Source organism: Dicentrarchus labrax, unplaced genomic scaffold (assembly GCF_905237075.1).
Source record: "Dicentrarchus labrax unplaced genomic scaffold, dlabrax2021, whole genome shotgun sequence".
Classification (NCBI taxonomy): domain Eukaryota; kingdom Metazoa; phylum Chordata; class Actinopteri; family Moronidae; genus Dicentrarchus; species Dicentrarchus labrax.
In genome coordinates, this window is record NW_026136706.1 from 2066004 (window position 1) to 2081627 (window position 15624).

General features: G+C 40.7%; 1 protein-coding gene across 2 annotated transcripts in view; it reads left to right on the top strand.

Annotated features, from left to right (window-relative positions):
- The window catches only part of enox1 (ecto-NOX disulfide-thiol exchanger 1), a 78524-nt gene that overhangs the window by 50760 nt on the left and 12140 nt on the right, over window positions 1-15624 (top strand). For both annotated transcript variants that reach the window (XM_051402872.1, XM_051402873.1), the window contains 7 exons: window positions 1413-1580; window positions 1686-1892; window positions 3137-3370; window positions 6374-6586; window positions 9560-9666; window positions 12537-12654; window positions 13451-13656. In XM_051402872.1, coding sequence (XP_051258832.1) covers window positions 1413-1580; window positions 1686-1892; window positions 3137-3370; window positions 6374-6586; window positions 9560-9666; window positions 12537-12654; window positions 13451-13656 — 1253 coding nt within the window. The remainder of the gene's footprint in view (window positions 1-1412; window positions 1581-1685; window positions 1893-3136; window positions 3371-6373; window positions 6587-9559; window positions 9667-12536; window positions 12655-13450; window positions 13657-15624) is intronic.

Below are 15624 nucleotides of genomic sequence, written 5' to 3' on the forward strand. Positions count from 1 at the left end.
CTCCCTTGTTATTGCAGTGTTGAAGATAGGAACATGCGACGCTGCACCTCCCTCCTCCTCCTCCTCCCTGCCCGCTCTATTTTCACCCCGACAGCTGAAACATTGCTCCTGTCGCCTCAGTCCTCTCGCTGTTTATCTTCTCTCCTCTTCCTCACTTCCTCTTTGTCCCGCTCTCTCTTCTTCTACCTTTCATTAACTCGAGATGGTATTTTCTTGTCTCTCCCCGCAGATCTCGTCCCCATTTTTATTTCTCTTATCTGTTTCCTTCCAGATAGCGATGCTTTGTTTCTCTCCTTTTTACTGCATTTTTAAATATTACACCAGTTTCCTCATCCTGTTTGTGGCCTTTCTGTAGTTTTACACCAATTTCCTAACAAGTGTTGCCATCGGTTCTTTAATTGGAATAAAAAAAGGTGTCAGTGCTCTTAACCAGCCATTTGGGGACACAATTTGTACAAAATAATGATTAATTTTAGGGTACAATTAGGAAATATCAAACATTAATCATAGTCAATGTGTATTTAATTACCTGTCGGGCACTGTAGAGGATTTCAGAGGTGTTAGCAGAAATGAACTATACCACATATTTTACCTCACAGCTGCCTCTTCTCTCACAGTTTATTTATTATACTTTTAATAAATACATCATTAGTGTAAAAAGTACTCAGATCTTTTACTTAAGGGTGATATATTCACCACCAATAGGTGTCGCACTAGAGCACCAGCATCTCCGACCAAAACAACCTGTGCAATGACGGACCAGACTCCATTCACAAAACCGGTAATTTTACAGAGCAGATAGTTAACACGCTTCAAAGTGGACAGAAACAGAATAAAACTCACCAAAACTGTCTTTTAGTGTTCCCAACAATCACCAACTCTGGTTTGGTGGAAATAAATCCTTAATTCACCGACATAAACAGGCTGCTATGGCCGCACAGTAAGCTACATTATGTAAGGTTGTAGCTTAGTGTTTGTTTTGTCCACTGACAGACTCAGGTTGTTATTGTCAGTGTCTGACAGCATTATGGAAAGGATCCCTGCAGAGATAGACCTTTAGTTTAACCACAAACAGCCGTAATATCACTATCACTCTCCACCAGACTCCAGAGACAGAAACACTCATTTTACCTTCAGATCATCTTAACTTCATTCAAAGTGGACAAAAACAAAAATACAAGTAGTACAAAGTGGCATAAAATTATTATAATAATCATGTAAATTTACTTAATTTTGTATTTTATTGTCGTTGATTATCTGGAACCAATAGCCTATTTTAATAAAACATAATTTAGAAACTGAGTTTGAGAATGTGTGTAAGCACCAGTTCATTGGGTAGGATTCTGTGTTAGAGACGAGTTTGTTCACTCAGCAGCTCCAGCTTTACTTTGTGGCGTCCGTCTGTCCTGCAGACTCTCTGTGCATCCAGAGGTTCGACCCCGGGCTGGGCCTCATCGCACCCATAAACCCCATGATGGCGGGCATCAGCCTGGTCCCTCCACCACCCGTCCCCCCCGACATGCCGGTCATCAAGGAGATTATCCACTGCAAGAGCTGCACCCTGTTCCCCCAGAACCCCAGTAAGATCTGCCTCTGTGTACAGTCGCTGTCCGGTTCTGTGCTGCTGACGTTGGTGATACGCAGACACAAAATAGTTCCTGCAGAATCTTTTCTTTGTCCTTCAGATCTGCCCCCGCCTTCGACGCGGGAGCGCCCACCCGGCTGTAAGACGGTGTTTGTTGGAGGTTTGCCGGAGAACGCCACCGAGGAAATCATCAGGGAAGTGTTTGACCAGTGCGGGGAGATCATCGCCATCCGCAAGAGCAAGAAGAACTTCTGCCACATCCGCTTCAGCGAGGAGTTCATGGTGGACAAGGCTATTTACCTGTCAGGTGAGCACACACACTGCTGACTCTTTGTTTCAAAGGATGTTGTTCTTCTGTGTTTCTGTGGGTCAAATCTACCCACAATGCAACTCGACTGCCAACATTTAGCAGAGTAATCGACTCCACAAACATCAGTCACAATATTATGTGGTGCTTCTACATACTTTCCAACAGCATATTTAGCTAACTAGCGAGCTAACGACTGATGTGACTATATATATGTGTCTGTTATCTTTAAACCATCTTCACAATGTGGCTGTATTTTAAATATCGATTAGCCTAGCATATAGCATATAATGGTGCTATCCATTTGTCTCGTGAACTCGGAGCCGAGTTGCTCTGCCGCAAGAACGTGACGTCATTGCCTGGCTTGTACCACTTATAGCGTTCCATTTGTCTTTGGGCATTACGAGTCGGAAAGAAGTGCAGCAGCTGTGTTGTTATTGATTGTGGATCATCTAAACAAGCTCAATGTGAAATAATAATGTTTTTCTACACAAACATTTCAAGTAATTCCGTTATTGCAAGTCTTACAGTTCAATAATATTTTGCCATTTTCGCCTGTTTCAATTTCAACAAGTGCTGTGGCGTTTGTCTCGAGCCACCAGGGGCCACCAGGGGCCTCCAGGGGCCTCCAGTGGCCTCCAGTGGCAGGCTAGTGTTATTGTTACATTAGCCTATTTAGCAAACCAGCTCGAAAACAAAACTTTACATTGTATTGAACTCACAGTAACACTGTGCAATGCATAAACTGCTGACCGGACTAAAGCAGCAATGTAAACAGTGTGTAAGAGCATTTAAAATCGACATTAAAACGACCAATGTAACACAAATACAAAGAAAATACATCTTAATATGGGCGCTGCCATCTTTGTTTTGCGGGTCATACGTGCCCCCCCGTCCAGCTCGGGGTACCCTGAGGGACACCGAGCTGGACGGCTGAAATTCCAACCAAAAGGGGGTGTGTCTCGGTGAAATGTCGCGAGATAGCTGCGAGATTTACCCTTTCCAACTCGGGTTCCGAGTTCACGAGACAAATGGAAAGCACCATAAGTACAGGAAGCAATTGTTTTTACCCAGGATGTTGAAGTCATGATCAGGTGATGACTTCAACATCCTGGGGGATAAAAACACCAGCTCACTGCAGTGTATGTAAACAGATTATGTGCGTAACCTGGTCTCTCTGAGTAACCTGAAGGTTTCTGTAGTGGAACAGGAAGATAACGTTATATAGTTTTCCCTCCTCTCAGGATATCGGATGCGTATCGGATCCAGCACTGATAAAAAGGACTCGGGGAGGATCCACGTGGACTTCGCCCAGGCCAGAGACGACCTGTACGAATGGGAGTGTAAACAGCGTTTACTGGCCAGAGAGGAAAGACACCGCCGCAAGGTCCACGAAGACCGCCTGCGGCCACCGTCTCCTCCGCCCATCGTGCACTACTCTGAACACGAGGCGGCGCTGTTAGCGGAGAGACTGAAAGGTGAGAACGAACCTACACAGAACCTTTAAAGGTTATACAAGAAGTTGGTGATTGTTGGAAAGACATTTTTGGTGAGTTTTAATTAGTTTAATTTAGTTAAGATGCTACGATGCGTGAGGTAAAATGAGTGTTTTTGTCATTGGAGTCCGGTTGGCTGTAGCGCACATTGTTTTGCTGCAGTATCTGCTCTGTAATCACTTGTCCTTTATCCATCCTAACTCAAACTAAAAGCGAGAAATCTTGCAAAATGTCTTTCTGTTATTCTGGATTTTAAGATAGTGCCCCCTGCTGTTGTCAGAATACTGTTAGTTCTCCGTGTGTGGATACAGAACTTGTCTCCAAACAGCTGAGCAAATCTTTGGACAAAGGTTGTTTCCTCAGTCTTTATGCTAAGCTACGCTAACGGACAGAGACAAATGTGATTCAATCTGAACATCAAACAAACACAGGTATTTCCCAGAGAAACACAGTAACGAGCTGGAAGTGAAGGAGATTGAATTACAGTGAGGGCTGAGAGCTTCCTGCTGTCCAACTGGAGCATTTTCAGTGCTGGAGATAAGAATCAGCCACAGCAGAGCAAACAGAGGAGGAGGAGGAGTGACCTTCACACTCCTCCACAACAACATCCCTCATCACTCGTTTCATCCACACCTCTGCCAGATTACTCCCACGTCTCTTTCCACCGAACTGCCTGAGAGCAGGTGGAAGGACACAAAGAAAGAAAAGGTCTCAGAAGAAACCAGATCCCAATTATTCTCTCATTAAATAATTATTCTCTCTGGTGAATGCAAGTGGTCTGTATCAGCTCTGCTCTGAGGATAATACACAACACATATAATAACATAATAACACATATAATAACATAATGACACATATAATAACATAATAACACATATAATAACATAATAACACATATAATAACATAATGACACATATAATGACATGGCACATATAATAACATAATAACAAATATAATGACATAATAACACAAATATAATGACATAATAACACATATAATGACATAATAACACATATAATGACCCGCTGACTCCTGTTTGTTGTCGCAGTGTTTCACTGCTTCACACTCTTGCAGACAAACAGCTGTTTGTATCAGTGTGTTCACCAACCAACATGAAGAATATCAATAATTGTGCAGCTTCCTGAATGATTCATTTGAAGCTGTTATCAGGTATCACTGCAGGTGATCGGCAAACACACACACACACACACACACAAACACACAGTGTATCACTGACCACTGAATCCGCGTTGGGAAGCTGTACGTGATTTCAGACTAATACGTTTGATAAAAGGTATTTTTGTGAGGTTTTTTTTATCCTTGTTGCCAAGACGACGCCTCCTGAAGTACACTAAACTGCTTTTTATATTCTGCTGTCGCATATTTTCTCTTAAATGTAAAACTTTAAAGGTTAAAAATATGACATTCACTAAATTCAGTCATTCAACTAAAGCACCAGCACACAAAACAATGGGGTTTACGGCCCACCAGACTCCAGAGACAAAAACACTCATTTTACCTTCAGATCATCGTAACTTCATTCAAAGTGAACAGAAACAGAATAAAACTCATTGAAAGCGTCTCTGTTAGTGTTTCCAACAATCACCAACTCTGGTTTGGTGGAAATAAATCCTTAATTCACCGACGTAGATGATAAAAACAGCAGTTTCAGTCGGAGCAGACCGGCTATGGAAACAAACCACAGAGAGGCTGCGATACAACACAGGCAGAGGGAGAGAGACACCATGTGACTCTGTGACTGTATATAGAGAATAGCTGTTAGCTGATATATTAATGCTTTAAATCTCATTTATTTAACCTTTAACTTTAGTAATCAGTCCTTTATAACGTTAGCTTGTCTGTCTCTCTCTTATAAACCAGCAGCATGTTGCTTTCATTTATTCGTACTTCAATTTAACCCACAAAACCCAAACCGGAGCCTCTGTGCCGATCCCCCATCCATCCTGTAATGCCGAACATAAACAAGCATGTTTCCTCTCTGAATAACCTTTTTGAATTCATTCTTCACTTCAAACATCAGGGGAAATAAATTTCCATTCTTCCTGCAGTCGTCCCCGTTCAGCCGTGCTCCATTGTGCTCGCTGTAATGTGACTGTAATCTGCTGCTGTGTGTGAATGGGGCTTTATCGCAGCGAAGGGGAAAGTGTCTTCTTACAGGTTGTGTTGCAGCGGGTATTGAGCTCATTAAACGCTCTCTAATTCACTCTGTATTGCCGTCGTTCAATTATTATTCAAATGGAGGGGGAACGCACTCGACAGAGGCCCCGCGGAGATTTCTTATGACGGAGAGCGAACGCAGTTCCCGGTTTTGGTTGAAAAGTTGAAAATCAGAAATGCCTTTTGTGTGCAGCGGCTGTGGCTGGTTCACACAGCCATGAACAGTGAACGCCCCACGAGGAGGATTTTAATCCTCTGTTGTTTGTTGAGGCTGAGTGAATGTTAAAGGTCCCATGAAATGTCTCTCACATCCAACTGTTGAGTCAATATTTGATCTGACAGGAAACAGGAAGTTGTGAGCAGCATTCAGGTCCTTTGGTGAAGTAAAAGTACTTTAAAACAACGTCAGAATACTAAAGTACGAGTAAACGTACAAAGATACCATCAACTACATGTTGTTACAGAGTAAAACATTAGCTAACTAGCTAGCTTATCTATATTAATCATTAGCTAGCTAGTTACATTTGAATGAAAGCTAGGTAATGATTGATGTAGATTAGCTAGCTAGTTAGTTTGCTATCTTAAATATATCTCTTTTCTTTTTACCATCTTCAACATGTGGTTGTCTTTTCAACATAGATTAGCCTAGCATATAGCATATAAGTACAGGAAAGGAGGAAGTTGACCGAGGTTTTAAAGTGGGCGGGGCTTAGGAAGGGTCAATCGTCAGAATCATTGATATTGATCAGAAGAACCCGTGCAGATACATTCCTTCTGTTTCTCACACGTGTGCTTTTTACCCACAGATGACCACAATTTCAGCGAGGCCACGGCGGTGCTGTTCACCTGGATCGACCGCGGCGAGGTCAACCGCCGCACCGCCAATCACTTCTACTCCATGATCCAGTCAGCCAACAGCCACGTTCGGCGGCTGATGGGTGAGAAAGCTCAGCACGACGAGGAGCTGGAGCGCGCCAAGGAACTGTTCAAGAACGCCCTGATGGCCATTTTGACGCAGTGTAAGGACACTTTCTTATTTCAGTGACACGACTTTACAGGCAGACGGGCCACGTGTGCTCCGTAACAACTGTGCAGTTGTTCAGGTAAGTTCATTGACTTCACTCCAAGTATCTCATGTTTCATAAAGCATCATCATTCTGAGGAGGGACCCTGCAGCTGGTAAGGAGAGGGTAGAATAAACCGGTGGTTCCCACAGCGGGCGCAAGAGTCATCATATCACTCATCCTTTATTAGCGTTTTTAACAACATTTCACCTGTCGACATATATAACCATGGACCATCGCCCCCTGGTGGCGATAAAGCCAGCTGCCTGTAACGTTTGCTCTCTGGTGTTAAAAACGTTAGTTGTCTGGCTCGTAGCATAATGTTAGCCCTCGTTGGGCATTATATTTTACATATTTGCCTCTAAAATGTAGTTAGAGTTGAAGTATAAAGTAGCATAAAATACTGAAGTAAAGCAACTCAAAACTAAACGTATGTGCAGTACGTGAGATAAACTGTCAGTAAAATGTAATACAGTTGACCAGCAGCACAAACTACATCCTCCACACTGATCAATACGCTCCCATCAGCGGGCCCTCGCACTGCCTCGGAGGGGGGGTGCAGTCGCAGATTACAGGCGTGGAGACCGTGAAGCCATTTTCACTACATCCGTTTCAGAGCCTGCCTCCATGCAACTCATTTCCTCTGCACGGATCTCAGCCCAGTCTCCATGACAACACTCCTCCATCCGTCTCACCATCAGCTCCATTATCTCCAGCTCGCTGCGAGGTGGTGATTAGGTCACTCGCACATGGGCTTCAGAGTCAGTCAGAAAATACCAACACACAGTGACTGATAACCACAGGGTTCAACATCCACTGTCACCTCTCAACACCTTCACATTAAAGCTGCATTAAGTGAGTCCTGTATGATTGAATAATTACCGGATGATTACCGAAGTTGTGTTTGTTTTGGTCTCCACCGGCTCTTTCTTTACCAGCTAGTCGCTAACGTTGCTCTCGGCTCGTCTGAGTTTGTCTTTTGGTACAAGTACTTAAATTATAACTATGGAAGCACCGATGACATGAATTTAAATAAATCAATACTTTCGTCTGACTTCAGTAAGAGTTTGAATTCATTGATCTGATCTGATGACACATGATTCATCCAATCAGCTGCCCTTTTCCAAAACAGTTTACAACGCATTTTATGGAAAAGCAAGCACACGTTGGAGGGGTCGATGGCGATTGTTAAACATGAGGCGTAAAAACAAGCCATCGCTTTTTCATACGTCAGAAGAGTAATTTTGCTAATTTTCTAACGGGAATATTAGCTGCCGTAAGCTATTTAGCCTGTTAGCTGACGTAGCTCCAGAACTGTACTCCCTGTCGTCAAACTGACCACCGGTGGAGTTTTTGTAAGTTTGCTAATATTCGTGGTGGACAACAACAGTCTGATCGAATCTGAGATTAAAATGAGCACTGAGACAATATTCTGAGGCTCAATAAGAAATATTTGAAGCAAAAAGTAGTTCCTGGGACTTCTGGGTACTTTGGGTGGAAACGTGCCTCTTGAAAACCAGATCACAAACTGAAGATGAGAGCCGAAAGAGGCAGCCGGTGAAAACTAGGTGCTACCAGAGTCTGAAAGAGTCGGTGGAGTTTTATTTCTCTTGGTTCAGTAACAAAATTATCACTTAACGCAGGTTTAATTCAGTTCACTGTGCGTGTAAAGAAGTGTTGGACTGCAGAGCGGTGAGTATCGTCTTGTTTCAGTTTCCGTTGTTTGTCCATCAGAGAAAGTCCGGAGCTCGATAAGAAGACACAAGTTGTTTGAAATGTTCGCTCAGGTTTGAGTCAAAATGATGCTGGAAATGTTTGAGAAAATGTGAGACGTTTGAAAGGCAGCATTTTAAATCAGAATGTATGTCTTCAGAAGGTTATATTCTCATCCAGTCTTACAGTAATTAATGAATTACAGACACATTAAACAACCAGCATCCATTCTGGAGAAATGTTGCCTTTGTCAGTCCTGAAGGAAGCAGCAGGTGATGTAAGTACAGAGCACTGAACAGGAGAGAGACCTGCTCATCACACCAGCTGCTATCAACACACTGCATTTATTATTTTTAATTAAATCATATTTATTTACAGTGTAACTCACTATTTGTGAATTTGCAGCTGAATCTCATTCAATTATATTTGTTTAACAATGTTTATTTTAACTTTTATTTTGAATTCCAGCCAACTCAACTCATTGTTTTCTCCATCGTAACGTTTGCTTTATTTATTCTACAGATTAAAGTGACGTGAAGTTTTACTCGAATATTCAGGACTTTTTCTTCAAAGGAGCACTTCACTCCACATCGTCTGCTCAGTGAGTTCGGACTCTGCTGGTCTACTGGGACCAGTTGTATATTCAGTACAGGAGCTCAACGGAACCTGTCCAGATGAAAAGAAAAATGTCATATTGTACCCATATTTAACAATTTGTGCCTCAAACAATTAGCAAAAACTCAATTCATATTAAAATCAAATCATTTTGTCTTCCTGTGAAACAAAATGTAACTAGTGCTTACAACTAACTGATTTCAACCAATAATATCAAACATTCACCCGTCAATCAATCTTCAACTGTTAGCGACACAGAGCGAAGGTTCATTAGTTAGCTACAGCATGGCAAGATAGCCATCTGACAGGTTTTACACTTAGGTCTGATTTGGAATCAACAGAAACTCAAAGTTAAAGACAGGATGAACCAGTTCGGCGTGAGCAAATGATGACAGTACTTTTGGAGTGAAGTGTTCCTTTGGTAAGGAAGAAAGGTCGATCAGCCTGTGGTCGGTGTGCATCCACGGTCTCTCCTCTGTCTGCTGTACGAGCCTCAGTCAGTGCTACAACGCTACATAAACGGCTTGTTTTGTCTTGACCCTCCCTCCCTCCTCCTCCTCCTCCTCCTCCTCCTCCTCCTCCTCCCTGTTCACCCCAAAGTCGAGCAGATCACCACCGTTTTCACCGCCGCCACCAGGCAAAAGGCATGGGACCATTTCTCAAAAGCACAGCGCAAGAACATAGACATTTGGCGCAAGCAGTGTGAGGTTGGTACACCTTCTTCTGTTCTCTCCTCCCACCCCGACCCACTGCTTTCTTCTCTGCTGTCATTTCCCCAGGAGAGAGCTGACAGACAGCCCTGTAGGACTTGTTGTGTTCACTGCCCTTGTTGTTGTTTCTGGATGCTTCAGACAGACAGTCAGTCAGACAGACAGACACCGGCCTCTGATCGTGTGAGCCGGTACACTCTCTCTCTCTCCTGCCGCCCAGATGTAAAGCAAAGATCTGACGCCTCCTCGAAAGTGTGAGGCGCTGCTATGGCAACAGTGATTTCCAGGGTTAAGTCTCTGATCAATTATTCATCCAGAGTCAAATCTAGAAAACAAGTAAGAACATGAGGATGTTGTGTATGAAGGAGGGAGGATTTGTCCGTTTTCAGCCCAGTCAGCGCCTCGGGGGAGCGGCCTGTCGCTCCTCGGGGAGTTTCTGTGGGAGCCGACAAATGGAAAATAAAAATGCAGGAATAAAAACAACAACAAAGAAATAAAAAGAAATATAATAAACATTAATATACTACTTCCATTGTCATAAATTCAATGAAAAACATGTTAAAAGGAGGATTATTTAGCTTCCTGTCTTTAAGGAACCAGTGTGGAGGATTTAGGGGCCTCTAGTGGTGAAGCTGCAGGTTGCAACCAACTGAAAACAGCTCAGACTTCCAAGGAATTACGATGGCTGCAAAACTCCTATAGAGCAAGTGTTTGGTTTGTCCGCTCTGGGCTGCTGTACAAACATGGTGGTTCAAGATTTTTTTGCAATGCAAAGTGAAAAATAAAGTTGAGATTTTTTGTACAGTTCATTAAAAATCGCAGGTAATTTGTTCCAGTGAGAATAAAATTGTTAGTAGTTTTGTGACGTACGGCTGAAACTCATGGAAAACTAATTATTATTGGTCAAATTAGTGTTGATTGGACAAAAGGTAAGGTTTTACAAACTTCACTTCGCAAGTTTGGAAGGACTCAAACGTCATTAGTCTATAAACCTTCCCAGTGGGAAACATTTTAAATGCAGTCGTCTTGTTTTGGTGATGCTTGTATTTGAGTTTCTCCTACAAACCAAAACTCAATGTTTTTAAAGTTTTAAGTTTCTTACGTTTGCGTCCATAACTTGCAGCGTCACGCAGGATGGTTAAAGGTCCAGTGTGAAACATTGAGGAGGATCTATTGTCAGGAATATAATATTCAGAGGTATGTTTTCATTAGTTTATAATCACCTGAATATGTTGTGTTTTCGTTACCTTAGAATGAGATGTTTTTCTCTTTGTGTTTGGTTGAGTCACACTTTGGTCTCAGTTGGATGCAAATTCAAATTCAACGCTGGATGACACTAAATCCCAGACACTGGTCCTGGTCACGACATATATAGTAACAGTTAGCTAATGTTAGCCTTTGGTTCTGTAACAAAATGCTTTCTAATTAGCTAATTATCTGGCTAACGATTGATGTAGATTGAGCGCAGAGCTAAAAGGGGCGGGGCTAATGAAGGGTCAGTTGTCCTTTTAACATGTTTTTCATTAAATTGAGACAGTAAATGTGTATGTACTGTATAAATGTGGAATGCATTGTAGTTTATTTCTTTGATTTGTTTTTGTTTCTGCATTTTAAACCTTCCGTAGACACAATCGATCAATCCGAGCCAGCTCAGTGTCGCCACTTATAATATTTCTGGTTGAAAACGAGGTAAGAGACGGTGATTGGCACACAGTCTGGTGAGACCATCTGTAGCATGCAACAGTCCCACAGTGAAAGCCCCTCCTTTAATGGCTAGTGTCTGTGGTAAGTCTACATGCATCCACATCGCTATAGCAACAGCAAACTGCGTGTTTCTCCTCCGAGGAAGTCGTCGACATTATTCTGTCAGATTTGTGCTGTGAAATCTCGGCTGACAAATGGAGAGATAATGAAAATGGCAGCCGTGCAGAGATGTGATTATCCCACAGGGCTTCAGCAGCAGTGATGAGATAATGCAGCAGACAGGCTGAAGCTGTTCTGCCTCCTCAACTCAAACGTAAAGATTATTCACAGTAGAGCTGAACAATTAATCGATTAGTCGATCGAATGGGAGTTAATCTGCTTTTATTTTGCTAATGAAAAAATTATTAAAGTCATTTTTTCTATTAAAAAAGCTTCTCAGTTGTGAAGATTTTCTGTTTTAAATCATAAACTGACTACCTTTGGAGACCGAATGGCTCAAAACATCTGCAAATGAATCCCTAATTGAACTAATAATTAGTCACAGTAGGTGTTAATCAGTCAGTAAAGAGAGAAAAATAACCTCTGGTGAATATAGACGCTACAGAAGTGATTATTACGTATTATTTTGTCCGATTTTCTGGGATTAGCAGAACGTCAGAGCCGACTGATGGTGCAGCGGTGGAAGAAGCACTCAGATACTTAAAGTAAAAGTAGAAATACCATCCTCTGAAAGTACTCCATTACAAGTAAAAGGCCTCAGTTTATATTGTTACTTGAGTAAAAGCACAGAAGTATTATCAGGAAAATGTACTTAAAGTATCACTGTGTTATATTATTCAGCTTTTATATGATGTAATATAAAATATATAATATCACCAGTTTTATAAACCTTCATTGTGTATAAACAAACATTAATAACATTTTAAAGATAGTTAAAAGATAAATATTGAGACACTGTTAGCAGAAGGCTAACTAACTAGCTGCCGAGGAGCTAGTTAGGTAGCATTTTGCTAACATGAACTATCTTTAAATGGACAGTATGTTGTTTTTATCTTTTAATCTTTAATCATCCTCAAAATGTGGTTGTCTGTTCAGTAGATTAGCTTAGCATGTAGCATATCTAAGTACAGGAAGCGATATTTTGTTGTTTTGTTTTGTTCCAGGAGCTGAGGAACGCCCACAGCGAGGAGATCATGGGCATCCGGCGGGAGGAGGAGATGGAGATGTCTGACGACGACTCGGATGAGAGTCCCTGTAAGAGGATGCGGAGCTCAGAGAACGGTACGAAGAGTCTGTGTCGGGTTCAATAACAATAATAATAAATAAACAGACTCTTTGTTTGTTTGTTTACTGTGTGTCTGATGGAGTCTCTGTTGTCATAGCAACAAACTGAATGATGACGTTTTAGATTTGAACGTTTATTGAGAGTCAGTTTTATACCTCCCCCTCTCATCCTCCGCTCTTTACCTCTCCTTTGTTTACTCTCTCCTTCCCCCTCCCCTCATCTCCTCTCGTCTTCCTCCCCCTCTTTCCTTGTTTCCTGTTCCCTTCTTTCCTCTCCTCATCCCACCTTCCTCCTCTCTTCCCTGATCACCTCCCCCATCCTTTCATCTCCTCTCTCCTCCCCTCCCACATTGTCTCCCCTCATCCTGTCTCCTCTCGTCTCCTCCCCTCTACTCTCCTTGTTACCTGTTCCCTTCTTTCCTCTCCTCTCTTTGTTTCCTCCCCTCCTCCTCTCCACTTCTCCACACACTTCCCCTCCCCCATCCTCTCTCCTTGTTTCTTGTTCCCTTCTTTCCTCCCCTCATCCCACCTTCCTCCTCTCTTCCCTACTCACCACCCCCATCCTCTCATCCTCTCTCCACCCCTCCCCCATATCTCCCCTTGTTTCCTCTCATCCTACCTTAATATACCCCCCTCCTCTCCTCTTTCCCTCCCTCATTGTCTCCCTTCATCCTCTTTCCTCTCGTCTCCCCCTCTCTACTCTCCTTGTTTCCTCCCCTCCCCCATCCTCTCACCTGCTCACATCCTCTCCCCCTCTCCTCCCCTGTCCTCCCCCGTCCTCTCCCCCCTGCAGGAGCGTACGATCAGACCCAGGCGTCTCTGAAGGAGGAGAACGACTCCCTGCGCTGGCAGCTGGACGCCTACAGGAACGAGGTGGAGCTGCTGAGGAAAGAGCAGCTGAAGTCCAACCGAGCGGAGGACGAGCACACACACACACACACACACAGTCCGGAGGCTCAGATCCAGCTGCTGCAGCAGAGCATGCACACCATGCAGCAGGTGAGTTCACCTGTTCGTCCTCTGCACCTCTTCCTCCTTTAATAAACAGTTAATAAACAGTTAATATACAGTTAATAAACAGTTAATAATATACAGTTAATAAACAGTTAATATACACAGTTAATAAACAGTTAATAATAGAGTTAATAAACAGTTAATATACACAGTTAATATACACAGTTAATATACAGTTAATATACACAGTTAATAAACAGTTAATATGTACAGTTAATATACAGCTAATAAACAGTTAATATACAGCTTATAAACAGTTAATAAACAGTTAATATTCAGTTAATACACAGTTAATAATATACAGTTAATAAACAGTTAATAATATACAGTTAATAAACAGTTAATAATGTACAGTTAATAAACAGTTAATAAACGTTAATAAACAGTTAATAAACAGTTAATAATATACAGTTAATAAACAGTTAATATACAGTTAATAAGCAGTTAATATACAGTTAATAAACAGTTAATAATATACACTTAATAAACAGTTAATATACAGTTAATAATATACAGTTAATATACAGTTAATAAGCAGTTAATATACAGTTAATAAGCAGTTAATATACAGTTAATAAACGATAATAAACAGTTAATAATATACAGTTAATAAGCAGTTAATATACAGTTAATAAACAGTTAATAATACACAGTTAATAAACAGTTAATAATATACAGTTAATACACAGTTAATAATAAACAGTTAATGAACAGTTAATATACAGTTAATAAACAGTTAATATACAGTTAATAAACAGTTAATAATATACAGTTAATAAACAGTTAATATACAGTTATAATATACAGTTAATAAACAGTTAATAAGCAGTTAATAAACAGTTAATAAGCAGTTAATATACAGTTAATAAGCAGTTAATATACAGTTAATAAACGATAATAAACAGTTAATAATATACAGTTAATAAGCAGTTAATATACAGTTAATAAACAGTTAATAATACACAGTTAATAAACAGTTAATAATACACAGTTAATAATAAACAGTTAATGAACAGTTAATATACAGTTAATAAGCAGTTAATATACAGTTGATAATAAACGTTAATAAACAGTTGATAATAAACAGTTAATATACAGTTAATAAGCAGTTAATATACAGTTAATAAACAGTTAATAATATACACTTAATAAACAGTTAATATACAGTTAATAATATACAGTTAATAAACAGTTAATAAGCAGTTAATATACAGTTAATAAGCAGTTAATATACAGTTAATAAACGATAATAAACAGTTAATAATATACAGTTAATAAGCAGTTAATATACAGTTAATAAACAGTTAATAATACACAGTTAATAAACAGTTAATAATACACAGTTAATAATACACAGTTAATGAACAGTTAATATACAGTTAATAAACGTTAATAAACAGTTGATAATAAACAGTTAATATACAGTTAATAAACGTTAATAAACAGTTGATAATAAACAGTTAATACACAGTTAATAAGCAGCCGAAGTCGTTCCTGACGCCCTTTGACCTTTCACCATCAGGGACGTGTACTAATTCTACATCCAATTAAACACTTTCTCTCTAAAGACTTCCTCCTTTCCTGTACTTAGTAATGCTATATGCTAAGCTAATCTATACATTGAACCACATATTGAAGTTGGTTAAAAGATAAAAGACGTTAGCTAATGTTTGCTATCTAACTAACAAGCTGATCTACATCGGTCGTTAGCTGCCTAGGCTAGTTAGCTAGTGCTTTGCTAATATTAGCTTTCAGATGTAACTAGTTAGCTAACAATTAATGTAGCTTGCTAGTTAGTTTGGGACTAGTTGAAGACTAGTTAGCTCACTAATCTACATCAACCATTCAGTTTGTGCCCGAGCAAAATGTTAGTCAGCCTGGCTGTGTGCACTGGAAGGTAGACTGCTACCAGCTGCATAGCACTAGGTGTGGTGGTGTAACGCACACTGAGCG